We start from the raw sequence: 27206 nt of genomic DNA, 5'->3' as shown, positions 1-27206 counted from the left end.
CCCTCCTTGACCTGTCAGTTCCCTGTCCCTGGTCTGGCCTAACCTCCATGTCCACTAGGGGGCAGCAGGCACAGGCTTTTCTGGAGGGGAGGCTGGTGATGGCTCGGGGGCTTCCCAGCCAGCCCTGTTACTTACTTGTCTGCTGACTATCCTGTCCATGGGGTGTCCCAGCCCCACTCCCTCCTCCCTCAGACCCAGGAATCCAGGCTCCCAGCCCCTGCTCTCTCAGACCCAGCAGTCCAGGCCCCCAGTCCCTCCTGCCTCAGACCCAGGAGTCTAGGCCCCCAGCCCCTCCTCCCTCACACCCAGGAGTCCCGGCCCCCAGCAGCCTCCTCCCTCAGACCCAGGAGTCCAGGTCCCCAGGCCCTCCTCCCTCAGACCCAGGAGTCCAGGCCCCCAGGCCCTCCTGCCTCAGACCCAGGAGTCCAGGCTCCCAGCTCCTCCTCCCTCAGACCCAGTGGGTCCAATCCCCAGCCCCTCCTCCCTCAGACCCAGTGGGTCCAATCCCCAGCCCCTCCTCCCTCAGACCCAGAAGCCCAGGATCTGAGACCATCCTCCCTCAGACCCAGAAGTACAGGTCCTGAGTCATCTCTCTCAGAACCCAGGGGTCCTATCCTCTACCCGCCTCCTCTCTCTTCCTCCCAGGCAGCCTGTGACCTGCTCAGGGATAAATGGAGATTTCAGCTGGGGACTGACAGGCACTAACCAGAAATGTTGTCACCATTGCCTGCAGCTGAGACCCAAGGGACTGGGAGACCAGGGACCCACAGCATGTGCAGGCACACGGACAGGGACACAAACAGATTGTGTGTGTGTCCAGGAAACACAAATGTAATGGGATATGGGATTCAGTCAACATGCAAGGACACACAGACACCAGCCAACACACATGCACACCAGAACTCAGGGACACACACACACACACACACGCAGAGCTTCTGCCCATTCAGGGCAACTGACTTTGGGGACAGCATATATAGGACAGGAGGATCTCCCCAAACTCTCATCTCCAGATTGGCCCTCAGCCCCAAACCCTCAGCCTCTGCCCTTCTCCTGGCACCCTTGCCCCTTCCTCCCCACTTCCTGGCAGGTTCTCAGCCTCTTGGCCCCTCTCCTACCCTCTGCCCCCCACCCCTCCACTCTGCCTCTCTGGCCTCTCCTCTGCCAGGCTCGCTTTTCTCTGTTGCTCATGCTCCCCACACCCTTCAGCCCCTCTCCCCAGTTCCCTAAGTTCCTGTTTCTCAGCCTCTCACTTCTGTGTGTCTGTCTGTCTGTCTGTGTCATCAGCTTCTGCTGCCCAGTCCTCCATCTGTCTTTTTCTCTGAATTGTCTTTGTCCATTTCTTTGCTTCTCTGTAGCCAGTTAGTAACATCTGGGATTTTTCTCTCTGAGCCACTCTCAATTTGTCTCTCTGTCGCCCTTTCTTAGGGTGTCTCTGCTCTCTGAGTCTCTCTGAATGTCTCTGTGAGTCCCTGTGTCTCTCTATAACTCCAGGCTTTGCAGTCTCCAAGTTTCTCTTCGTGTCTCTGCATCTCTGCATCTCTCTTCTCTCTCGTCTCTCTCACTGTCTGTTCCTCTCTGTCTCCCTGTCTCTGTCTCTCTGTCCATCCATCTCTCTCTCCCAGCCCCTCCCTCCCTCCCCCTCTTTCCCTCTCTGTCTCACTCCTCGCCTCTCTCTTTTCTCTCTCAAGTGTTTTCAATTTTATTCTGAGTGGAATTAACTACCCCTGATGTCAAATTGCCGCCGAAATCGATAATAATATCTTTACAAAAGAGGATATTCTTCTCTCGGAGAACGGCCTCTGAAAAATGGAAAATTTAGTCGAAATTGATTCATTACTTGACACTTTATAGAACGGCTGCGTATTGATCGCACCTGTCATGTCCCATCTCCCCTAATCGAAGCTGAAGGCCGGCTCCGATGCCTGCTATTTTTCATAATTCCACCGCAGCCGACAGCTCCACAAACACCACCGCTCGCTCAGCCTCCGCCTCCCCGGGCCGGCTGCCACCGCGCGCCCTCGGCCTGGCCCTGGCCCCGCCGGCCGCACTGCACGGCCCGTCCCTCCGTCCATCTGCCCACCAATTCTGCAGACGCCCTGTGTCCATCCTCCCCTCCTTCCTGGCCACTCTCCCCTTCTGTCTGTCTGTCCCTCCTGCCCCAGCCCCAAGCCCTAAGTTTGTTTGTCCTTTTCCTGGACCAGCCCCCACATCTGTCTCCAGTCTTCCAACACCCTCGCCCATCCTTTCCCTCACCCTTGTCTGTCTGTCTGAATTCCCGCCCCCAGGCACATGCCCTGGCTGGCTGCCTCCCCGTGCTCTCCTGGCTCCCATCTGTCCTGTGTCTGTCTGTCTGCCCTCCTTGCATCTTGTTCGTCCCAGGCCTTCATCCTTCACCTTCCAGGCTCATCTCGGTCCATCTTCTTCCACCCGGGATAGGGGGTGGGGTGAGGGAGGGGTGGCTATGCTGTTTGTTTGCACCCCTCTCCCAGCTGACTGGACTCCCCCATTCCCTCTGCTCTCCCCAACATCCACAGCAGTGTGGCTTGGCCGAGCTCCAGGCCTGGCTCCCCCGGGACTCTCCGTCCTTCTCCCCAGCCCCTCTCTGCCTACTTTCTCCTCACCTCCCTCCCTGCTCTCTTTAACGTCCTCTCCCTGCCTCCCTCCTCCCCTCTCCCTCCCTCCCTGCCTCCTCCCCAGGCCCTGTGGGCTAGGATTTGCCCTCAGCAGGGACCCAGAGATGAATCAGGCACAGGCCCTGCCCACAAGGAGCCTCAAGCCCCGAGGGATCGGGGATGGTGAGCGGTCGTACTGAGCCAGAGGACACAGTGGTAGGGTGGGCCCTGCTCTGGGAGGACGCAGAGCCGTGTAGGCAGGGCGCTTGTCTGCGCAAGCTCCTAGTCTAATATGGGGGCAGGGGGGAGGGCAGGGTGGCCTGGTGGTTAAGAACACAGACCCCTCGGCCAGGCTGCTTGGCTCCAGGTCCCCTTCCAATACTAACTAGCTGTGTGACAGCCGGCAAGTGATTCTGTGCCTCAGTTTCCTCATCAGTAAAGTGGGGGTGACGCTTATAACAGCATCTACCTCTTAGAGTTGTGCCGTGAGACTTGCTTGAGTTAATCTGTGTATAGAGTTTAGGCCACTGCCAGGCACATCCCATTAAATGGTCCTTGTCATGACTATTGACATGCTGGGATTTGGGCCCCATTCAACCTCCCCTACCCACACCACCCCCAACTTCCCTTTTGTTCCTGTGGTTCCGGGAGGGCTGCAGTGGTGGGGAGGGAGTTAAGGAGATGGAATCTTGGGGTGGGGGGCTCCTGGCTTCACCCTCTGTCACCTTCAGTGCTTTCAGCTGCACCAGGAGGCATCTTTGTTAAAAGCAATCTCGAGAGAGCCGATAGCCCTCACGGAGGGGTCCTCTTGCTCTTGGGGGTTTCAAGAGTCTAGAGGATATTACAGACCCCAGAGGTATGCTCTCTCCTTCACGGGTAATAAATTCAGTCCACTGGGTGTTAGAGGCTGGTGAGGGTATTCTCCTGCTCCCTCTCTCTGTCTCCCTCTCTCCTAGGGGGCATTAAACACCCTGAGGGCGTCCTCTCTCAGTGGGGTATTAACTACAGTCTTCTGCTGCTGCAGCCTCCCTGGGGATGTTAAGTACAGCTTAACGATCCCCCTCCTGTGAGACGCTTCCTTCAGCCAAGTAGGCAGAGTAGTTGGCAACACTGCTAACGAGGGAACGTGTGCCCCTGCCGGCCGCGGGGGTGCTGTGCAGTGAGGGGTCTCTTTCACTGAAAACCTACTATGTGCCTTACACAGCACTGCATGCTCTGGTCTCCTTTTCACAAATCCTCCCGAACCCTAGGACTCAGAGAGGGAGCATAAATTACTCCAAAATGCACAGCCCCCAGAGGTGTTCCAGAAATCAAGACGGTGTCTTCTGGGGGTGGGGGGTGCTGAGGGTGTTCTAAACAGTCAGACGGGTGCTGTTCCCATTCCTACCGGTGTGTGGGATGCACAGGGCAATGGGTCCTGGCCCCCCCAACCCCAGCTCCAAGAGCATCAGAGCTCTCCTTGGGGGGTCCTCCCCACCCTCTGATTGGGCATTGCAAGACCCTCAAAGGTGTTAACATTACAGTCCAGGTGTTTCTGACACCTGGGGACGTTTTCCTGTCTCCCAGAGGGGCGTGGTTTAGAGATAAAGTCTTAAAGCCCTATTGACTGATGGTCTTTGCTATCTTAAGGGTGTCTGTCCCTCACATTCCAAAGATGTTCTATTTTCCAGTAGGGTGTCGTGTATGGTGTGATAAACTGTATCTCTCCAGAGGATGTCCTATCTTACTGAAGGGTGTTATCTACAGTCAATTGAGCTCTTTCTGCTTAGAAGGTGTTCTGTCCCTCTTCACAGGGGTTTAATGGTCATGAAATGCATTCCAGTTGGTGTACTTGAAGCCTTAATGGTGTCTCAGCTCTCTTGAAGGGTGTAGCCAAGGAGTCATATCTACCCAGAGGGTGTCACCTTTCTCCCAAAGGGTGTCCTGTGTGGGAGGAGTCCTGCCTTCCAGAGGGTGTTCCGGAACCTCCTCCTTGGCTTTCAGAGCCAGGCACTGGGCAGGTAGAGGGGGAATGCTCTCTGTAGTGTGCTGGGTGTTACAGATAAACTCAGAGATAGACACAGATACACATACACAGACCTGCCATCTACACACGCGGCACACACGTGCATACCGTAATACAGGAAGTGGGAACACACGACCCGTACATGGAGACATGCAGGCACACGCACAGAAACATATGCACAAACACTGTAGCTGGTGACCTGTGTTCAAGTAGGCTGTGGACAGTCCCGGGGCTGTTATGGACACCCAGAGAACCATGGCTCTGGGGGAAAGGGTCGTAAATGGAGCCCAGTGAAGCCTGTTGGCTCCTTGAAAGAATGTTCCCTTTCAGACAAGTGAAGGTCCCAGACAAGTGAAGGAATTCTTGTTTTCTGGCAAAATTCTTAATATTTTTAATGAGATTATTCGGAAGCAGCAAGCTCACAACAAATGCGTGTTTACTTGGTACTTGGTGCAGTACCAGCTGTGCTCCACGCGCCCTGCGGTTTAACCCTCCCAACCACTCTAGGAGGGAGGTCATTATTGTCCCATTTTGCAGATGAGGAAACTTGAGGCTCGGGGATGTTTAGCGACTTGCCTGAGTGAGTGGTGAGCGGGAGTAAGGCTGAACCCTGTCTGTCAGGCAGGGCTGAAGTTCTCTTCTAGCCTCTCAGCACCTCGGTCTCAGCACCTGGGCGCTGGTGGGGTTGGTGAGATCCGACAGAGCTGTCCTGGCCCCCGAATATCCACCTGGGGACTGCTGTCTTGCCGTGAGACCTATTTTCCCCTCTGGGGGTAGGAGCCTCCAGGGGCTGCCCAGGTGAGAGCTGCCTTTCCCCAGAGAAGGTGGTGTGGGGCTTGGCGGGGCGGAGCCTGACCTGGGAATGGGAGAGAAAAGTCGGGGGTGGGGGGTTGGGGAGTGGAAGCGGGAGAGAGGGCAGGGTGAGGGGCAAGGGGTGAGGGGCAAGGGGCAAGGGAGGGAATAGGAGGGTAGACAGTGAGGGTGAGGGTCAGGTTGGGCCAGGAGGTCCGGCCGGCCGGGAGCTGAACTGTGGGTCTGACCCGCCCTGAGGCTGGTCGATATTGACTTGTTATTTCAATGGGAGCAGATCTGGCTGGGCGGGGCCCTTTCCTGTCACTGCAGGTGTGCGTGTGTGTGCCTGTGACCTTGTGGGAGTGTGAAGGGGAGTGTCAGTGTGCCAGCCCTGGGTTCTGCCTATGTGTCAGTGAGGGCTTGTGTGTCCAGGCTGTGTGTTGGGAGTGGAGTGTGGCTGTGTGTGCATCTGGGTGTCTTTGTGTCCAGTTTGTGGGTCAGTGGATCAGGGAGTGGCCGTGGGTTGGGGAAGGTGTGGTGTGCAGGCTGTGTTTGTGCATATGTTTCTCTGTGTGTGCCTGAATGTCTCCGTGTACCGGTTGTGTTTCCACTTCCTGTATTACGGTCCACATGTGTGTGCTGCGTGTATAGATGGCAGGTCTGTGTGTGTGTGTCTGTGTCTGTCTCTCTGTAGGGTTGTGTGTCCCTGAGTGTGTGTTTGCACTGTCTTACTGTATCCATATGTCCCTCTGTCCGTGTATCTCCTATCCAGGCTGCGTGTGTGCGGGTCCGTGTTCCAGTCCCGGTCCAGGCTTGCGTGTCCAGCAGGGGTCCTGGACGCATCGTCGCCACCTCTACCTCGCGCCTGTCCGTTTGTCCGCGCGTCCACTTGGGGAGGAGCGGGGCGGAGGAGAAGGGAAGGGGAGAGGAGGGGGGTCTCTCCACCTCTCCACCCACCCCCGCCCCACCCCCACTCCCTCAGTCCCGGGATCGAACCTTATTTAGAGTCGCGATTCGACATCTGTTTTCAAATTTGATCAGCTCTGAACTTTATTTTCCGAGTTTGAGGAAAATTATATTCCATCGATCGCGCCCCCGCCCCCTCCCCCGCGCCGCCGCCGCCGCCTCCATATATCTGCGAGCCGAGCCCGGCCGGGCGGCCGCGAGGGCGGGAGGCGCGCGGCGCGCAGAGGAGTGGAGGGAGGAGGAGGAGAACGAGGAGGAGGAGGAGCAGGAGGAAGAGGAGGAAGAGGAGAAGGCGCAGGAGGCAGGGCCGCCCCGCGCCCCCAGCCGGCCAGGCTGTCCCCGGCGCGCGCCCGCCCGCGCTCGCTGTGCTGAGCTCCAGCCCGGAGCTCCGTCCTCAGCTCTCCCCGTCTCTGCTCTCTTTGCGCGTCTATCTCGCTGTCTCTCTCCCTCTCTGCATCTCCCCGTCTCTGCTCGTCTCCCCGTCTCTGTCTCCTTGGCTGTCTCTCGGTCTCTGAGTCTCTCCTGTCCCGGCGTCTCAGAGACTCCCTCTCCCCGTCCTCTGGGTCTCTGCCTCCCCGGGGCTCCGGGCATCTCCCCCCACCTCGCCCCTCGCCCCGGTGCCCCCTCCCCAGGACGCCGCGGGGGCCATGGCTGCGGGATCCGAACTTTAAACACTTCTCCCCGGACCGGAGCGGATGCGCAAAGCCCAGAAAGTGAGTGAGCGCTGCGGCCGGCGCAGGGGCGGGGAGGGGGCGGGGATTCCCGCCCCAGGAGGGGGCGGGCGCGGGGGTGGTCCCGGGAGGCCTGAGAAGCTGGGCCTCCGAGCCGGTGGAGGGGTAGGCGGATGGGGTCATCCGCCCCGGCTGTAAGGGGCAGGTGGGGCAGCGCCCAACTCTGGGAAGGTGGGAGGCGGGTAGCGCTAGAGGTGCGGCCTCGGGACAGGGGTGCGAGATTTGGGGGCGGGGAGGGAGAGCGAGTGAGAGCCACGGAGATGGGGTCTGCAAGAGACTGGACTGAAAATCTGGGAACGGGGGTTGGTGGCCGACCTGAAGGTGGATTTGGATGTTTGGGGCTGAGGAGTCTGGATATTTGGGGCTAGATTCTGAGTGGGGTTTAGAGGTCAGGGCTGAGGGCTTGCATATTTGGGACCTAGGGGCTCAAAGCCAAGAGACTGGACACTTGGGGTGGAAGATCTAGATATCTGAGGTTGGGAGCTGACTGGGGCTGGGAGTCAGGACTGGGGGTGTGGATATCTGGGACTGGGGATCAGCATAGGAGTTTGGACTTGAGGGGGCCAGAAGTCTGGATTCGGAGTTGGAGTTCAAAGCTAAGGGTCTGCTAATTTGGATCTGGATATCTGGGGTCTGGATATTTGGTATGAGGGGTCACAGGGTCTGTGGGAAGGACATTTGGGCCAATTCTGGGGTCTGCACACTTCGGGGCAGGGAGTACAGGCCTGGCCCTGACCTTCGTGGGGCCGGGGCCCTCTGGGACACCCTTTCTATCATTCCACCACTGTCGCAGGGCCCTGCTGGGCCACTTCTGTTCTCTCTCCCCTGGCTGGGTCTCTCCTCACTGTCTCTCTGTCTCTGTCTCTCACAGCATCTCTGTGTCCACCTCTAACTCTCCCAGGATCTGTCTCTCTATCTCTGTCTCTCACAGCATCTCTCTCTTCCTTTTTGGGTCCAACTCTTAGACTATCTCTCTCTAAATCTCTGTGCTTATCTCTCCCTGTGTCTCTTCCTTTCTCGGCATCTCTTTCTATCTCTCTCTGCCTCTCTCTGTCTCTTACTGTCTCTCCGTCTCTGTCTCTCCCAGCATCTCTGTCTCTGTCTCCCCCTCGCTGGTTTCCGCTCAGATTAAGCCGGGGACCTAATTCCAGGCCCAGGATCGAATTTTCTGGCAACAAAGGGAAATAGCGAATCGATCGGTCGCTCCGGAGATTAAGAGACAAGCGGCGCGCGGATCTATCACGGCTAAACGGCCCCCCCGCCCGCTCCCCCCTCCCGGCCGGCCGCCGCGGCCCAGACGCGCTCCGCATCGCCAAGCAGCCTCAGGAGCCCTGGCTGCCCGGCAGGCCAGCAGGCCGGGCCTCGCCTAGCCCAGAGCTAACTCTGTGCCCCACCCAGGGCCAGAGCCATGGGAGGGACCCGAGAGCCAGAACTGGCTCCCCAGGGAGGGGAGGACAGGGGAGCGAGAGAAATCGAGGTGGCAGACCATCTGGCAGAGTCACACTGCACCCACCTGTGGCCTCAGGTAACTAACCTTTCACACCTGTCTATCAATGCACCTGTCACATCCATGTTCCCCCTTCAACTCCCCAAATCTGGACTTCCAGGTAACATCTATCTCCTCATACCTGCCTGCACGCAACACCTGTCCTCCATACCTGTTCCCTTCATCTGCCCTGGAGGTAACACCTATTTCCTCTCACCTGCCCCTCCAGGTAACACTTGTCCCCCTCACACCTGCCCTTAAGATGTCTGGTCTCTCGGGGAGCATACGTCCCCTCTTACCTGCCCCTCCAGGTAATACCTGTTCTCTAGAATCTGCCCCTTCCACTGGAATCCCTGCATTTTATCTCATTTCATGTCACACTGGCCCCTTCCTACCTGTACGTGAGCCATCCCACCTGTCCCCTAAAGCTGCAAACTCACCTGTTCCTCACACATTCGTATTTCTTCACCTCTTCCTCCTCTCAAGCAGTACCGAGTCACCACACATGCACACACTCACACACACATTCCTTCCTTTGCACACAAGCACTCACACATGCAACCTGCTAACCTGTCCCCTCAGGTAAGGCCTGCCCCCACCAGTCCCCAGCCTCCTGGCCCTCACCCATCCTCCTCTGTGACAGTGTTGCACCTCCTTAACCACCCCAACACCTGCCCTTCCAGAAGAGCTGGCCACACACAGGTCACCTAAGAGCACACCTGCCGCTCACATCCCTCTCTACCTGTACCTGACTTCCAAGGTACACTGACTTCCAAGGATTCCCCCGTACCTGTCTTTCCTACTTGTCATTTCGGGTTACTCATCACAGACAACAGAAGCACCTTCCCCACCTGTGTCCTAACCCCAAGCACCACCTGATCACCAACCCACACACTAGTACCCTCCTCATGGCCTTCCCTGCCATTATGCCTTCCTCCAAGCTCTTGTCCCCTCAGAGTTTCCCGGTCCCACCTGCACACTTGCTCACCTGTGTCTCACTCCTTCTTGCACTGTCTTTGCCTCTCCTGGTCTCTCACTATACACAACATTACTTTACACACACACGTTTGGGGCAGGAGTCTGTCCTTGGCCACAGGTATCTGCGTCACCTGTATACCTGTTTTCTCACACCTGTCCCTCAGGTACTCTCTATCCACTTCTCTTCTTTCCCACATACCTAATTTCCCATGTTTCTCTCTCTCTCTTGCTGCACAAGGTCACACCAGTAACCCCCTGCACCTGCCATTCCTCACCTGTTTATCCCAGGGAATCCTCTGCCCTGGTAACACATTCAATCATTTAATCAGCAAACAGATACCGAGGCTTCGACACCCACTACGCATACCCCCACTTAATCTCTCTTTGCTTCACATCTCTTCAGCTGGGTCTAGGGGTCACCTCCTGAAAACAGCCCTGTCCCACGGACATGCACCTGGTTCCCCACACTCCAGCCACCTCTCTCCTTTTCCTCCCCCCAAACATCCATGTGACCGGAGTCCCTTTGCACCTTTTGCAAGCATTGGGAACCCACTGCACACCTCTGCCCCATTCTCTGCTATGTTCAATTTTGATACCTGTCCCTGCAGCTTGTCACCCCCACACCTTTAGGAAGAAACCTTCAGATCTCTCACACCTGTCTCCAACCTGCTTCTCTCCAGAAACACCGGTCCCCTTTCCTAGCACGTGTCTCTGACCAGCTCTCTCCTCGAGGAGCGCCTTCCTCCGCGTGCATAACACCTGTAGCATGTGTTAGACACATGTGTCGCCTGTTCCCAGCCACCCCCACACCTGCTCCCCGCACTGCACAGCATCTTAAGTCCGAGGTTCTCTGACTTCAATGTGCATCAGAAACACCTGGTCCAGGTATCACTCTCTGAGTATCAGGTGCTTGTAATGTGTGCCCCACCTGTTCCACCACATAACACCTGCCCTCCCCATATATACTGATGGCGACAACGAGAATGAGGATAAAGGTGAGGGTGATGGTGATGACAGCTCCCGATTACTAAGACCACCATCCATCTCTGTGACAGACACCAAGTTCTTCACACCCATTGTCTCATTTGTCCTCACAGGACCCTCATGAGGCAGGTACTTGCCTCTTGTCCCCATTTTACAGAGAAGGAAACTGAGTCCAGAGAGTTTCTTTGAGGTCCCAGAAACAGGCAGATGTTAGAGATTTGAGTCAAGTCAAGGCTGTCTGACTTCAGAGACTGCCCTCCTAGCCATCCAGGTGTCCTTACCTCCCTCATCTGCCCCTCAGGTGACCTCCTCCCTCCACAGACACACCTATCCACCTAGGGACTTTGGTGACACTTGCTTCTCCATTACCTCCCAACCCCATCTCCCTACTCTCCAGGCTCACTTTCTCACCCTCCATTGACTCCTGGGGCTAAGGCTGTCATTCCACATGCTCACCCTCACCTCCCCCACAAGCTGTTTGGGGCCAGCACAGCCCCCTCCCAGGGCACCCCCACCTCCCCAGACACACCCCCAGCACAGCCCCTCCCAGTGCACCCCTACCACCCCCCAGCACAGCCCCCTCCCAGCACACCCCTGCCTCCCCAGACACCCCCCCAGCACAGCTCCCTCCCAGCACACCCCCGCCTCCCCAGATCCACCCCCACCTCCCCAGACACACCCCCAGCACAGCCCCCTCCCAGCACACCCCCGCCTCCCCAGACACCCCCCCAGCACAGCCCCCCCCAGCACACCCCTGTCTCCCCAGACACACTCCTGCCTCCCACACCGCCCCTCCCTGCATGCTGGCCTTTCCTTTCCGCCCACCCTCACTTTCATTTCCTTTCTCCATTTCCACCTTTGCCACCACCTGCCCCTGTCTCCTTGTCCCTGTCCATGTCTGCCTGTCTTGATTCTGAGTCTCTCTGTCTCTCTTGGTTTCTGGCCTCTCCACTCCTCTGTCTCACCCTGTCTTTTTGTCTCTGTCTGTCTGTCTCCCAGTCTCTCTTTGTTCTCTGTATTTCTCTGGTTGTCTTTGTCTGTGTCTGTTTTTCTCCATACAGGGTCTTTACAGCTCTCTGACTCTCTCTCAGTTTCTCCATATCCTGGACTCTGTGTCTGTCTCCTTGTCTTGTCTCTTTCCTCCTTTTCTGTCTCTGGCTCTTGCTCTGTCCTCTGACAGTACAAATATCGGGGGCCTAGAGTCATACTGACCTGCATTCAAGTCCAGGCTCACCTCATCCCTGTGGGACTTTGGCCAAGTTACTTTTCCTGTCAGAACCTCAGTTTCCACATCTGTGAAATGGGCATCCATCATGGCAGTTCCTACCTCACAGGTGGTGGTGAGGATGGGGTGCTGAGGGAAGCAAAAGGCCTGGGTCAGAGGGGGCGCTGAACTTCCCTCTGTGGGTTCCCCCAGCCCCCTCCCGCCTCTTCCCTAGGCTGCCCCTCACATTCCCTTCACCTGGCTGTCAGTGGGAGTGAGTGTGTGCAGGGTGGAGAATGGAGGGAGAGGTGGGCAGAGGCATCCCCGCCAGCCCAGGCCTGGGCATGGGACCCGGTGTGGGGCTGGGGACAGGGATCGATCCGCCTCGGCGGCAGTGCGCGGGCCAGGATTGCATCTTGTCACAATAATTTATTGCTCTCATCCCGTCTGATCGATGGCGCTGAATTAGCACCGCGCCTGATGCCCCTGGAGCCCTGAGTCCCCCCCAGCCCGGCTGGACCCCGGCCCTTGTGGGATCCCTGGTGGCCCGGCACCCAGCTCCAGCCTCAGCCCACCCAGGCCCCGCCCCTTGCCCTAGCCCTCAGGCCTGCCCCACTGCCTCCGGTCCCTCGTCCCTCGGAGCCTCTCTCCGGTTCCCAGCTCTCTGCCCCTCATGTTTGCCCTCCTGGGTCTTTGACCCCATTTCTCTGTTCCTCCTTTTCTCTAACCCTGGATCACCCACTTCTCCCCATTTTTGGCCTCAATTCCTTGTCATCTGATTCCCTGTCCCTGTGTGCTCCCGCATCTCAGTCCCATCCATCTGCCCCTCTAGCTCTCGGCTCCATCCCTATTTCCCCAGCCCTCTGACCCTGTCTCTTTGCCCTCCTCATTTCTGTCCCTTGATCTCCTGCTTTCTGTCCCTTTGATCTGCTATCTCTGTCTCCCTGATTCCCTGCTGAGCACAGTTTAATCTGGATTCCACCTCAACATAATTTCCTCAGTACACTCTTGGTGCCAAGCCCCGGGCTCTGTCGGGATGCCTGAGCCCTGGCCCTTGGTGGTTGCCGTCTAGAAGGACTCTGGGTCTCTGGGCTCCCTGAGTAGCTGGTTCTGGTGTACACCACACCCCGCTTCAGCTCTCTGCCCCCACCCCTCCAGCATCACCAAATAACAGTCATTTCCCTACCGTCTGTCACTCTGATAGAGGGGTGGGGCCCAATGTGGAGTGAGGCTGGGGGTGGAGGTAGAATGAAGGCAAGGGTGGGGAAGGGGTGGGAGTTGGGGATGAGGACCAGGAGGAGAGGTAGAGGATGGAGCTGGGGTCTGGGTGGGGTGGGGCCTGGTGGAGATGAGGAGGAGGAGGGGTAGGGTGGGCTCTGAAGCTGGGGTGGGTCGGACTCCCAGGGGACACCAACCTCCTAGGACTGAAGAAGGGCGAGGTGGGGCGGAGGACGAGGAATCCACACCTTAGGTCTGCCCGCCACCCGGCCTACACCTGAGCCTTCCACTCCCACCTCCAGGGCCGGGCTCACCTGCATCCCTCTCCTGCCTCTGCCCTAATCCCTCAATTTTCCGCATCTCTGCCCCCTTCTCTCCTTCCTCCCAACCCAGGGTCTCCGGTGCGGCCCTCGCTGTCCCGTGACCTCCAGCTTTCTAATCTACTTTTGTCTCAGCCTCTCTGGTTCGCTCCTTCTGCCGTGTTTCCCCACCTCGGATCTCCCCCTGCCTGTCTCTCTGTCTCTGTCTCTCTCTTCTCTCTGCGTGTGCATGTGGCTCCCAGTCTGCTTCCTGTTTCTGTGGGACCTGTCCTTGTCCTCTGTGTCTCTTTCCTTCTCTGTGCCTTCCCCTGGTGGGGTTCCCCATGTCCCGCCTATCCCCCTCCATCTCCCTCCGTGTCTCACTCCTGCTTCTTCTCAGTTCTCCATATATCACGCTCCACCCCCTCGGTCTCTCTTCCTCCCTGCATGTCTCCCCTTCTCTGTGCCCCCGACCCCAGCCTCCAGTTCCTCCATCTCTCTGGGTCTCTGAGGGGAGGCAGGGTCCACGAGTGAGGTTGGGGAGCAGCCAGATCTCCCTCCGCCTCGCCTCGCGGTGGCGCCTCCACCCTCCCTCTCCCCTCCCCCAGAGCTGTTTGGTAGGCGGGGTGCGTGGCACTGCGGCTCCCACCTCCCCGGGGACGCTCCCTCGCCACCCCTCAACTGACACCATTCGGAGCGCTGCTGTCCGCAGCCCCAGGGACATTGTGCGGAGACTGAGACTCAGGGAGAGAGACAGAGATGCAGAGACACACACACAGGGCCGGAGGCAGAGACAGAGACAGAGAGGGAGAGACAGAGGGAGGGGGGTGTGGGTCTCCACCCCTGCCCCACCCACAGGCCTCTCTGTCTCTGGCCTGGAGCCTCCCCACCTCTCAAGCGAGGGTAGCAGACACACCTTCCCCAGCCTGGGAATCCAGTGCCCTGTCTGCCATTCTGTCCCTCTGTGTGTCCTGCACAGTGCAGTCGAGGCAGAAGACCGAGTGTGTGTGTGCGCATGTGCACATGACTGTGTGACTTGTGTCACAGTGTCTGTGAATGTGACCTGTGTAGACATGCGTGCTCCTGGGCACAGGTGACTAAGTATGGGTGCTGAGTGGAGCCACACATGTCCTGTCTGTGAGCGCATCACGTCTGTGAGTGCGTAACATCTGGGCGTGTCCTGTCTGTGAGTGCATCATGTCTGTGAGCGTGTCATGTCTGTGTGTCATGTCTGTGAGTGTGTCACGTCTGGGCATGTCATGTCTGTGAACGTGTCATGTCTGTGCATCACGTCTGAGTGCATCACGTCTGAGTGTGTCACGTCTGGGCATGTCACGTCTGTGAGCGTGTCATGTCTGTGCCTCACGTCTGAGCACGTCACGTCTGAGTGGTCACGTCTGGGCATGTCATGTCTGTGAGCGCATGTCTGTGAGCACGTCATGTCTGTGAGCGTGTCATGTCTGTGTGACGTGTGTGGTGCTCAGCTGCGTCTGGTGTGACCGTCCAAAGCTCTGGAGTTGTGCCATGTCTGGTGTTTTCACATGGTGTGGCTGTGCAGGGTGGGCCTCAGGGACCTGGGGCAGCTCTTATCTCTGAGGGCAAGATGAGGAGGCTCAGTCCCAGAGAAACAGGGTGGAAGGACCAAGTGAGTGCGACCCTGAGAGGACCGCGGCAGCTGGGCTGGTGAGTGTGGGTGTGAAGGACGCAGCTGAGGAAGAGCCCCCAAAATCTTGTTGTCACAGACCAGCTGTGTGTTTGTGTGGCGCTGTGTTGGTGTTCAGGGGTTGCTGTTGTGTCTCTGAGCTTGTGGGCTTGTGTCTGAGTCTGGGTTCAGATGTGGACGTGTGTGTGTGTGTGTACGCGTGCACGTGCACACGTGGGTGGTAATTTGTAGGAGCTGAATGTACCAGCTTGAGTGTTGGTTCATAACAATTGAGTGATACTGTGTGTCCAGCCCTAAAGAGCACTGATGACTGTTTGTGTATGTTTGATTGTGTATGTTTGTGTGGTTGCATGTTTATGTGTGGCTGTTGGATGGCGCATGTGTGTGCAACTTCTGTGAACTTGTGCCGAAGTCTGTGTGTGAAGCTGTTTCTGGTGTCACCCTGTGTGCTTCTGTGTGTTTTCTGTGGGTCTGTGTGTTAAGGATGACTGGTTTTGTGTGTGTCCATGTGGGGATTACAAGGTGTGGTATTGAGAGTAGTAAGCTGCGAGTGGTGTGTGAGTGTGGTGTGTGGTATGTGGGTGATGTGTGTGGTATGTGTGTTGTGTGTGGCATGTGGTGTGGTGTAATGTGTGTGGGTGTGTGTATGCAGTGTTGTGTATGTGGTGTGATGTATAGTGTCTGTGGTATGGTGTGTATGTGATGTGTGTGGTGTATATGTGGTGTGTGTGTGTGTGGTGTGTGGTGTGCATGTGTGTATGGTGAGTAGTGTATGTGGTGTGCATGTGTGTGTGGTGTATGTGTGTAATGGGTAGTGTATTGGTGTGTGTGGATATGCGGTGTGTGGTGTGTCTGATGGGTAGTGTAGCGTGTGTGGTGTATGTGAGAGTGATGTGGTGTGTGTATGGTGTGTATGCAGTGTGTGGTATGTGTGTGGTAGATGTATATGTGGTGTGTGGTGTGTCTGATGGGTAGTGTAGCGTGTGTGGTGTATGTGAGAGTGATGTGTGTGTGTATGGTGTGTATGCAGTGTGTGGTATGTGTGTGGTAGATGTATATGTGGTGTGGATGTGGTGTGTGTGTGGGGTGGTGTGTGGTGTGTACGTGGTGTGTGTGGTGTGTGGCGGATATGTGGTGTGTGTGGTGTGTCTGTGATGGGTAGTGTATGTACTGTGTGTGGTGTATGTGAGGGTTAGTGATGTGGTGTGTGTGTATGGTAAGTGTATGGTGTGTGATGTGTGTGTGGTGTGCGTGGTGCGTGTGTGGTGTGTAGGTGGTGCATGTGTGTATTTGTGTGTGTGATATGTGTGTGGTGTGTGATATGGTATGTGTATGTGGTGTATGTGTGGTGTGTGTGGTATGGTGTGTATATGGTGTATGTGGTGTGTACTGTGTGTGTGTATGTGGTGTGTGGGGCTAGGTGTGTGTGTGGTGTATGTGGTGGGTATGTGTGTGGTGGGGGTGTGTATGTATGGTGTGTTTGTGGTGTGTATATGTGGTATGTGTGGTGTATATGTGGCGTATACGTGTGGGGTATGTGTACACCCCAGGCACAAAGGCACCCCCAACCAGGGTCAGGCCAGAGAATTTGATGTGGGCAGTGTGGGAATGGGGGTGGCGTCCGGGATGGGGGGGCATGCCCATGCAGGAAATCCCACATCACCCCTGAACCCCCTCCTCTCCAAGACAGGCACAGGGTCTCCTGGTGCCTGTCGAGGGCCGGCCCCTGAGCCTGCTCTGTGTACACATGGACGTGGCTATAGTCTGGACGGACAGGTGTGTGAGCACACACACACACAATGTGTGACCGCGGGGAGCTGGCTTCGTGCACCCAGATGGGACAGGGTGTTGGGGGCTCGTTTGTGTGGCAACAGATGGGTGGGGCTGGCAGCCGTCCCATGGCTGGGGCTGTGCATGGTGTGTGTGTGCCTACTAGTGGGTGTCACTGTGGGTCTCTACTGTGTGCACAGATGTGTCCTACATGGGCGTGTGGCGTAAGGAGAGATATGTCCCCAGATTGTGCCTGAACGTGTGGCCATGGGTGGGTGCAGTCGATGTGTGTGTGTGTGTGCGTGCGTGTGCTTTGGGGCATGGTGTGTGCATGCGGGGGCGGCGGTGGCAGAAGGGTCTTGGGCCGCGTCTCTCTCCTCTTTAGACAGAGCCCCGGAGAAGATATGAAATTTTAAAAAAAAAATCAATTTTCATTCCACTTGTGCAGATTGTGTTAAGGGGAGGTGGGGATGGGGGGGCCTGGGTGAGGGATGAAGGGGCTGGTGGTGGGGGTGCGAGGCCCGAGGCGGCTCCCGAGGCGGCCGGCGCAGCTTAGAGAAATCAAAACAACTGGTTAAACCCCAGCCCAGGGGGGCGTGGTGATGGGGCGTTAGGAGACAGAGGCAGAGAGAGATGACAGAGAGCTCAGAGACAGAGAGGGACAGAGACAGAGAGAGACAGAGAGAGGCACCCAGAGAGAGAGAGATGGGGGAAACAGAGACACTCAGAGATGGAGATATTTAGAAAGACAGGCAGGCCAAGATGAGCAGAAAAGACCCTCAGTGACAGAGACAGACAGAGACCCTCAGTGACAGAGACAGACAGAAAGATGCACCGACACCCGAAGGGGCTGAGAGAGACGGAGGGACCTGTGTCTCGAGAGACAGCCACAGAAGCAGGTCTGAGACAAGGGCATGTGTCACATATGTGCACACACACACACGCACCCATGCAGAGACACGCTCGGGAAGTTCACAGATGGAGGGACAGGCAGACAGATGGGGATGGTGGGAGCAGGAGTGGCAGGGGCCTTGGGTTGGGGTCATCTCTGAGTGCCCACCCCTACCCAGTGTGTCTGGGTGTGTCTGTGTGTACCTCTGCAGGGGCCGCTGTCGGTCGTATGTTTGGGTCCGTGATCTTGGTGTGTGTGTGTGATTGTGACTGTGTCTGTGAATGGGTGTGTGTGTGGCCGTGTGCGTTGGCTGTCTGGGTTGGTGCTGGTGTGTGTATCTCTACGGCTCCATGCGTGACCAAGTGCATATGTATGCGCTTGAGGGTCGGTGGTGCTTGGTTGTGTGACTGTGTGTCTGTTTCTGTGTGCTGTTGTCTCAGTGTGCGATTGTGTGCTTGGGAATCTGGGTTTCTGTATTTGATTGTGAGCCTCAGTGTGTGATTATGTGTTTACACAGTGTGTCTAGGATTTGTGATTTTGTGTCTTTGTTTCTGTGTGAGATTGAATTGATGTGTCATGTGTGTATTTGTGTAAAACTGTGTGTCTGTTTCTGTGCATCTGTGACTATGCTGATGTGTGTGTGTGTGACTGTGTGACAGTGTTGGTGTGTGACTTTACTGACACATGCATCTGTGTGATGTGGGTTGTGTGTGGCAGCAGTGGTATGCGTTGCTTTGTTGGTGTGTGTGATGTGTGGGACGTGGTGCTGTGTGTAACTTTGTTGACATGTGGGCTCATGCAGTGTGTGGTATGTGATGCTGTGTGTGTGGCTGTGCTGGTGTGTGCATCTGTGCGATGTGTGCTGTGTGGGACGTGGTGGTGTGCGTGCCTGGGTTGGTGTGTGGGTCTGTGTGGTTGTGCTTGGCAGGGAGAGAAGGGAGGAGGGCCCTCGCCTGCCCAGCGCCTCTGCACACCGCTTCGCTCACATGTGCACACACATTCGGTGCCATGGCTGCGGGCGGTAGAGATGGGGGGCGAAGGGGGGGTGGAGGAAGCAAAATAAAATTAAAAATTAAAGCTTGCCTGGAGTACCCATCCGCACCACGCCGGCCGGCGGGGGGGAGGGGGGCGGGGGATTGTGGCTGCTCCCCATCCACAGCCACTGAGGCTGGGGCCGTTTGTCCATCTGTCCGGCCGTCCTGCCAGGCCCTGTTTGGCCCTGCAGCCCCAGGCCCCGCAGGCCGCGCTCCCTCCATCGGTCGATCAGTGATCAATGGGGCCAGGGGGGCGCCAGGGGCAGGGTGAGATCAAAGGGACCCCAAGAGACGGACACCGGGACAGAAACAGAGACAGAGACATGGAGATGGAGACATGGAGACAGAGACACAGAGACAGGGAGATGGGGCATGGAGACAGAGACAGATGAGACAGAGATGGGGGACATGGGGACAGGACAGGGACTTGAGGAGGAGGAGATATGGAGATGTGGAGACGGAGACAGGGGTGTGGAGACCCTAGACATTAAAATAGAGCCATGTGGAGACCCAGAGACATGGGGACACAGAGATGTGGGGACACAGAAGTGGAGACGACGTGGGAACCAAGAGACAGGGAGGCATGGAGACCCAGAGATGGGAGGGACGGACAGACAGACGGGGACAGGGCGGCAGAGGCGATGGGCAAGGGCGAGGTGTCCAGGTCCCTGTGGGGCCTGACACAGGACGAAGGCTGGGCACAGAGATGGGGAGAAGTGGCCACAGAGACTGCGAGATGGCAGAGACGCGTGTGAGACACGGTGGGGGGAGCGTGGGAGCAGGGCCCGGAGCGCCGATCCCACGGCTCCTCGTTATAACGTGTCCGGAGGAGGCGGCGGGGAGTTGAAAGCGTCGGGAAGAGAAATCAAAACCAACACGGAAATGAGAGGGGCCAATAGGGGGTGGGGGCGGGGGGAGGAAGGAGGGGGACCCTGAGAGGCAAAGAGAGCAGGAGGTGGGAGAGCGATGGGTGGGGGAGAGGTGTGGGGGAGCGGGGCTGCTGGAGAGACTCGGGACAGGGACACGGTGGGGGCAGAGACAGGAGAGACAGAGATGCTGGAGGGGGAGGGAGAGACAGAGACAGAGATAGTGGAAGAGGAGGGAGAGACAGAGATGGTGGAAAGGGAGCGAGAGACAGAGACAGAGATGGTGGAGGGAGGGAGAGACAGAGATGGTGGAAAGGGAGCGAGAGACAGAGACAGATGGTGGAGGGAGGGAGAGACAGAGATGGTGGAAAGGGAGCGAGAGACAGAGACAGAGATGGTGGGGGGGGAGAGACAGAGACGGTGGAAAGGGGGGAGAGACAGAGACAGAGATGGTGGAGGGGGAGGGAGAGAGACGGTGGAAAGGGAGGGAGAGACAGAGATGGTGGAAGGGGAGGGATAGACAGAGACAGAGATGGTGGAAGGGGAGGGATAGACAGAGACAGAGATGGTGGAAGGGGAGGGAGAGACAGAGATGGTGGAAAGGGAGGGAGAGACAGAGACAGAGATGGTGGAAAGGGAGGGAAAGACGGATAGCAGAGATGGGGAGAAAGTCATAAGGAGACAGAGATGGACACACTGGGAAGATGGAGAGACAGACGGAGAAGAAGCAGGGGTGGGAGATGGAGAAACAGGGAAGAGACTGAGGGGTGGAGGAGGAGATGGAGAGAGAGGGAGAGGGCAGTGAGGTGGGGAGAGAGACCCCCTTGGTGGAGGAAAGAGACAGAAATGGAAGGGAGATGGTGGGGGGAGACGGAAGGGAGAAGAGACCAAGTGACGGGAGAGACAGAGATGGAGAGGGAGAGATACCGAGACGGGGCAGATGGAGAAAGATGGGGAGACAGGTGTGGGAACAGAGGGGGCCTGGGACAGGGGAGGCTCCAGGAGGCAGATGGGAGGTGGGGGCATCTGAGGTTGGGGCCTCTGTGGGGAGACCGGGCGAGTCTGAGGGGACATGGGATGTCTGAAAAGTCTTGTCCAGTGTCCAGGGGGTAGGCGGGGCTCACGGGGGAACACAGTGTGGGCTGCCAGGGTCTGAGGGGTTTCTGGCTGGGGGGCGCATGGGAGCAATGGGGAGTATCAGGGTGTCTAAGAGGAGTGGGTTTTTGAGAGCGTCTGGGGGGTCTCCAGGAAGAAGGTGCTCCAGAGGTGGGGTGTGAGGGTGGCAGTGAGGGGCTGAAGTGCCTGAGGGGAGGGGTCTCGGGAGCGCGAGGGCAGCGTGTGTCTGCGGAGGGGTGTGAGAGGGAGTGGATTGCAAGGGTGTGTGTGTGGAGGGGAGGCGCCATAAGAGGGGGAAAGGTGCGGGGAGACTGGAGTGAGGAGGGGATGGAGTATCTTAGGGGCGTAAGATATCTGGGGAGAGGGAGTGTCTGAGGGAGGGGGTCTGACAGGGGAGGCAGATGTGAGGGGAAGGGGTGTCTGAGGAGGGAGGCAGATCCAAGTGACAGGGGTCTTCAGGGTGAGCAGCAGGTCTGGGGTCTGTGGAGGCCTCCTGCAGGGCGCTGGGGGCTGCCCTGTGGGGTAGAGGACTGGAGGAGGGGGTGCTGGGCCTGCCCCCCTGCAGCCCGTCCTGGGCGGCTGCGGGTCAGGGCTGCGCCTGGGCTGGAAGAGCCCGCCTGGGGGTCGTCCGGGTGGGGCGGGTGTGGGGGCAAGTTATAGAACAAGATAAATCTGGGGCAGCCAGAGAGAGAGACAGAGGGAGACCCAGAGACGCAGGGACCGACCGACCCGGGAGGTCAGGCGGGAGAGCGGGGACGGGAGACGGCAGCAGAGACGGTGCGGGGCGCGAGCGGCGGGCGGGCGGGCGTGCGTGAGAGCCAGCGAGTGTGAGAGCGTGAGCGAGTGGCGGGGAGCGGGGAGGGAGGCTGGGAGCGGCGTAGTTAGTGATGGAGGCACCGAGTGAGGAGGAGGCTGCGGGAGGAGAGGCTGGGAGGGAAGGAACGGGGTCTCGGGGCCGGGAGCGGCTGGGGACAGAGCGGTGCCTGCGGGAGGGAGTGGGCAGGAGGGATTGCGGGGAGAGGGTGTCAGGCTGGGGTGGGGACCTGGGAGAGGGGAAGGCCCCGGGCAGCGCCCCGCTGGCTGACCTGTGTCTGTCTCTCCTGCCCACCCCGTCCCCGTGTGTCCCTCCCGGCCTCTGCAGGGCCGGCTCCGCCATGGACTGTAGCTGCGTCTCCGACCTTCTCTTCGCCCCGCCCGCCCTGCCGGCTCTCTGGACCCCCGGTAACTGGCCCAGACCTCCCCCACCCCTTCCCCCACCCCTCAGGCTTCCCCAGTGAGCCGCATCCCCCTTCTCTCCGTGTCTCCACGTGTCTCACTCTAGTCCGTGGGTCTTTCTCTCTCAGTCTTGGTCAGTCCCCCAAATCAAACCCCTTCTGAGAAACTTGGCTAAAAACTTCGCAGCCAGATTCCCCTGCCCCCTGCGTGCTGAGGGGATAGGTGGGTCTTCTGGGAGGGTACTGAAGTGAGTGAGAGGTGAGGACGGAGGGGCCCGAGGCCTGGGCATCCCTGCCACGCACGTCTCAGCCTGCTCCCACGCAGGACCTGCGGGGAAAAGAGAGCAGGGACTGGGCTGGAGGGGGCACTAGGCCAGGCACGGATGGACAGGTAGACAGACGGCTCTGCCCAGTCAGGGGTACGTGCAGGCACGACCTGGCCAGACCGAGACCCAGGAAAGAGGACAGCTTGCTCAGAGTGGAGGCTTGGAACCGGGGTTGGTGGACAGTGAAGCTGGTCAGACACCATGCCGATGTGCAGCGGGAGGGGTGTGTGTGTGTGTGTGTGTGTGAGAGACAGACAGACAGAGACTCTGTCCTTGGTTATTTGGGGTCTCATTTCAGTGTGTCCCTGTGTCACACTTCAGTGTTTCTAGAAGGGGTCACACTGGGAGAATGTGTCTGCACAGCCTGTCTTTGTGTGAGCTTGTGTATTTGCTTGTACGTGCACATCTGAAGCTACTTGAGTGTCTCTGGGCTGGGCGTGTCCGCATTTCGGGATGGGGGCGTCTGCCGGCTCGCCGACTGTGCCTCTGCCTGAGTGGGGTGAGGAGCCTTTGCCTGTTTTCTTGCGGTCTGTCTCGTGGTGTGTGGCGTTCCGCATGGATGTCTTGGTGCATTTGGGGCTGTGGGGGGGATGCATCCCTGGGCCTCTGTGTTGGGGGCTGTGTCTGGTTTTCAGCGTAGGGTCCATGTGCACATGAGTGAATTCTGGGGGTTTGTCTGTCACATGTGTGTGTCTGCCTACTGAGTTTGGGGGTCCTCTCTCTAGCTGTGCCTGTGCCTCATAGGTACAACATATTTGAGGGTGTGCATTCGAGGACAGATGGAGTATCGGGTTGGGTGTCCTGTTGTCACCTTGGGGTCCTGTGGGTGTATCTGTGATACAGTTGCCTCCCCAGTAGGATGTGTTCTGGGTGTGGAATGGGTCAGAGCTGGAGTCTGGATCCAGCCCTGTCATGGGAGGTGAGGAAGACCCAAAAATGAATTGAGATAAAAATTCTCCCTCAAGGAGACTGCCTGGAGCTCCCCGGCCTTCAGGCCGGGAGGCACAAGCACCCACTTTTCTACACCAGGCAGCCTGGGTGGGACCCTGTGCCCCCTTGCCTTCCACCTGTGCAGTTCTAAACCAGAGAGGGTAAGGACCTGCCCATAATCACACAGCAAGTGGACACGGCGATGCTGGTCTCCCCTGCCCCGGCGCACAGCAGTCTCCTCTCTCCTGCACTGCTGCCAGCTTTTTATGGACTCACTCTGCCTTCTATTTTCACGCCTGGGTCTGGGGGTCTCTGAGGAGGGGGAAGGGGACAGAGGATGTGGCATAAGAGTGAACACAGAAGTTGGACCCAGGGCTTGGGGCCTTCTGCATGGGAGGTGAGATTTCGGGGTGCCCAGCTCCTGGGGGTATGTGGACAGTGGAGTACTCCCCTCTGCATGCGAGACGTGATGCTGAGTGAGCGGGGGGTGTCAGTGCTGACATGTGGGTGCCTCTGTGTGCAGGTTTGGGAAGTTGCTCTACTGACATGCTGTCACCCTGTGTGTCTGGGGACATGGATATCTTGGTGCTGTGTTCACCGTCTCCATCATACAGTGTGTTCTTTGGGCATTTGGGGTCCTGTGTGTGTCTTGTCAGGCATTTGTGTTAGTAAGTCCCAGTCTTGAGATGTGTAATTGTGTGTTGTGATGGGTGTGCACTGTGGGGTTGTTGAGATGACGTGACCTTGAGTCTTGCGCAGCCCGTGTCTGCCATGTCAGCCTTGGTGGCCCCCAGCATGAGTGTGGCACTCCGGTGTGCCTGTGTCCCAGTGTGGCTGTGTGTCTCAGGCAAGTGAACTGATGTCTGTGTGACATGTCTTCCGTGGGCGTGTGTGTCCACGCACACACACACATCGTTCTGGACTGCTCTTGGACGGACATGGGCATGGATATGGGGTGGAGGGGACACAGGGACGGGAAAGGCACAAATACACAGGCAGGTACAGACATGCACAGAGCCCCAGCCTGGATATGCCAGGATGGGTCAGTGGGGGGCTCTGGGGAATGTCGAAAGGTGGAGCAGGGGACAGGGAATGGGGAACAGAGACAGTAAGAGCTGAGGGCACTGCAGGGTACAAGAGACTACAGACCTCCTGGGGCTGGCTGGGGGCAGTGAGAGGACTAACGCTGTTGGAGGCGGGTGCCCCTCCCTCCCATTCCTCCTCACTGGGATGGGTGCAGGAAGCCAGTCCCTCCCAACTCCACCTCTGGATGCTGAGCCTGGGGGAGCTATGCCAAGGTAGGGATCAGACTGGTACCAACCCAGGGTCCCTGGATGACTGGGTTCTTGCCCTTATTTGGGTAATTTGGGGACCAGACACAAAGGGAGGAGGTTTGGAGAGTGGAAACCAGGTTCCTAAAGATGCCTGAGACTGGAGGAGAACTACATGCCTCCCAGGTTACTGAGTCCAGCAGGACCCAGAGCCCTGGACTTGGCATCCTGACCCCAGGCCACTCCCTGCCTCCCGTCCCCAGGGTTTGCCTTCCCGGATTGGGCTTACAAGCCAGAGTCATCCCCTGGCTCGAGGCAGATCCAGCTGTGGCACTTTATCCTGGAGCTGCTGCAGAAGGAGGAGTACCAGGGCGTCATAGCCTGGCAGGGGGACTACGGGGAATTCGTCATCAAAGACCCTGATGAGGTGGCCCGGCTGTGGGGTATTCGCAAATGCAAGCCCCACATGAATTACGACAAGCTGAGCCGGGCCCTGCGGTGAGGAAGGGCTTGGGGCTGGATCCCACCTTGTCCTTTTCCCCTAACTGTCCCTCTGGTGCCCCCTCTGCATCCTGGGGCAGGTTCCTGCTGGATCCCACAAGGCACAGGGCTGTGCGTGAGTAGCCACCATCGCTACTTGTGAGTGGAAGGGAGGCGAGGAGGAGGGACCCCTAAACCTGGGCTTTGGAGTCTTGCAGGGCAGGGTCCCCACTCCTGCCTCATCCCTTCCTTGCCCTGTGATCCCTATTAAGGGACTTCTGTGAGCCTCAGTTTCCCCAAGTTCTAGTGCTCTGTGCACCATGCCTGGGACAGCACACGCATTAAGAAACCCCAGATCCTGCCCCAGGGCTCCCCCTGCACCTCCCCAACACCACCGCTCTCCCCACAGTTACTACTACAACAAGCGGATTCTCCACAAGACCAAAGGGAAGAGGTTCACCTACAAGTTCAACTTCAGCAAAGTCGTGCTTGTCAATTACCCGCTGCTGGACATGGCGGCAGCTGCCACTGGCTCCCCACTCTTGCTGACCCCCAGTCCCTTTGGGGGGGCCCCAGGGCCAGATGCTCCTCCCCTCACCCCTGAGGTGAGTCTGGGTACTGGGGTCCTGGAACCGAGGCACTTGGTGCCCACTCTGGGGAGGGGACAGTCTGAGCAGGGCGGCTTCTCCCACTCCCTCTCTAGACCCTGCAAACCCTGTTCTCTGCCCCACGCCTGGGAGAGCCAGGGGCCCGGACACCCCTATTCACCTCCGAGACAGATAAACTGCGTCTGGACAGCCCTTTCCCGTTCCTGGGCTCTGGTAAGAGCCTGGAGGTTCTGGGGTGCTGGGGGCACAGTGGGAGAAGCTGCAGGCTTGAGGGAAGAGGATGAGAAGAGACAAGAGAAGAGATGGGGAAGGGGGCCCAGGGCCAGGTTGTAGGGTGTGTGTGTGTAAAACCCAGAAAAGGATGTGATGTGAGGGAGGGGAAATGAGGGAGACAGGGGCTTTCAGGGGTGCCTAAGGAATGGGAAGACAGTCGGGGAGTGGGAGGAGATGGAGTTGGGGGAAGCTGTGTGAGGGGGTAAGATGCCATGTAGGAGGGATGCGGGGAGATGGGGTGGGATATGGCAGGGAGGCAGCCCCCTTTACTGGTCCCCAGGCAGGCAGGTGCCCCAGCCTGACCTACCCCTGTGCCCCCCAGGTGCCACCAGCTATTCCAAGCCCCCTGGCCTGCTGGGTCCTTATGGCCGCGCCTTCCCTGAGTACCCCTGGAACTTTAACCCGTACCTCACGGGCCCCTTCCCCAAGCTGCCTCCCTCTCTCTACCCCCCGCACTTCTACCCCAACCCTCTGGCCAGTTCCCTGGGCCACCTGCCCTCGTCAGGGGCAGGGGGAGGCCCCACAGCCGCGCCCCTGCTGGCCTCGACAGGGGAGGGCCTGGGCCCCGAGCGCCCCTCGGGCCTGGCAGCGGCCCCTCGCCTGGCGCTGCCGGGGGCTGGGGGTCCAGAGGCTGCCCTTGGTGGGAAGGAGGACAGCGACTCGGAGCTGGAGATCACCGACGTCAGCGGCTGCAGCTCTGACAGCGAGGGCGATGAGGGTCTCCCGGCACCCCCCAAGGCAAAGGCGGGCAAAGGGGGGACCGGCAGCTGAGCCGGCAGGGGGCAATGGATTCTGCTGAGGCAGGGACCAGGGTGGCTGCCCGTCTGCCCTTGATGCCTGGCCCAAGGCCCAGGACCAGCCCTCAGCACCTCCCAGGTCTGGGCACATTGCTGCCCCAGTCTCCTTCCCCAGCCCCAGAGTGGGGGTCTCACTTCCCCCTCCACAGAGGACAGAGGGAATGTGATGGCCTCCAGCCTCCTCCCCAGGCTCCAGTTTGAGGGGGGTCCCCGCCTGGCCCCACTCCCAAAGTGCAATATGGCGCCCAGCCTGCCCCGCCCGCCCACCCCTGTGCTATGCCCCAAGTGTTTGTGTGGCCGTGTCTCCAAACCCCCTGTGCTAGCCCCAGTCCTGACACCCCCCTATATAGGCCCCCCCTGGGGACAGGGAGCTCAGAGCAATAACCCCGCCCCCAGCCCCCACCCAGGAGGGGCCCCCCTCCCCACCAGCTCCCCATGATCCCGACAGTCACCTCCAGAGAGTTTACTACAGAAATAAAAGAACAGAGAGTGAGACTCGGGGTGCCCAGTGCTGAGCATGGGGGATCGGGGGTGGGAGCTGGAGGGCGGTGTCAGGGAGACGCCTCATACCAGTGTGTGTGCGGAGTGCCTGGGGAGTAACGGTTCAAACAAAGAAATGAATGAATGAATGAATGAACAACTGGAGGGAGGCGCAGAGGCACAGACCCAGGAAGTCAACGCCAGACAG

The 27206-nt window shown here is 58.4% G+C and overlaps 2 protein-coding genes across 3 annotated transcripts in view; one reads left to right on the top strand and one right to left on the bottom strand.

Annotated features, from left to right (window-relative positions):
- Positions 1-27206, bottom strand: part of LOC100976543 (CEA cell adhesion molecule 6) — a 910921-nt gene that overhangs the window by 735954 nt on the left and 147761 nt on the right. The window lies entirely within an intron of this gene.
- On the top strand, positions 6501-27013 carry ERFL (ETS repressor factor like). Of its 2 annotated transcripts, XM_034946137.3 has the most exons (6): positions 6501-7091; positions 21761-21840; positions 24624-24858; positions 25250-25445; positions 25544-25661; positions 26044-27013. In XM_034946137.3, exons 2-6 carry the CDS (start codon positions 21774-21776, stop codon positions 26490-26492), a joined length of 1065 nt encoding a protein of 354 aa, XP_034802028.1. In that variant the 5' UTR covers positions 6501-7091; positions 21761-21773; the 3' UTR covers positions 26493-27013. The 2 variants fall into 2 exon arrangements, with proteins under 2 accessions (XP_034802028.1, XP_063456406.1); XM_063600336.1 differs by lacking the exon at positions 6501-7091 and having other exon boundaries at positions 21229-21840.

This window comes from Pan paniscus, chromosome 20 (assembly GCF_029289425.2).
Source record: "Pan paniscus chromosome 20, NHGRI_mPanPan1-v2.0_pri, whole genome shotgun sequence".
Lineage (NCBI taxonomy): Eukaryota > Metazoa > Chordata > Mammalia > Primates > Hominidae > Pan > Pan paniscus.
The sequence above is the reverse complement of the archived record's forward strand: the minus strand, read 5'-3'. Positions and strand labels throughout refer to the sequence as shown.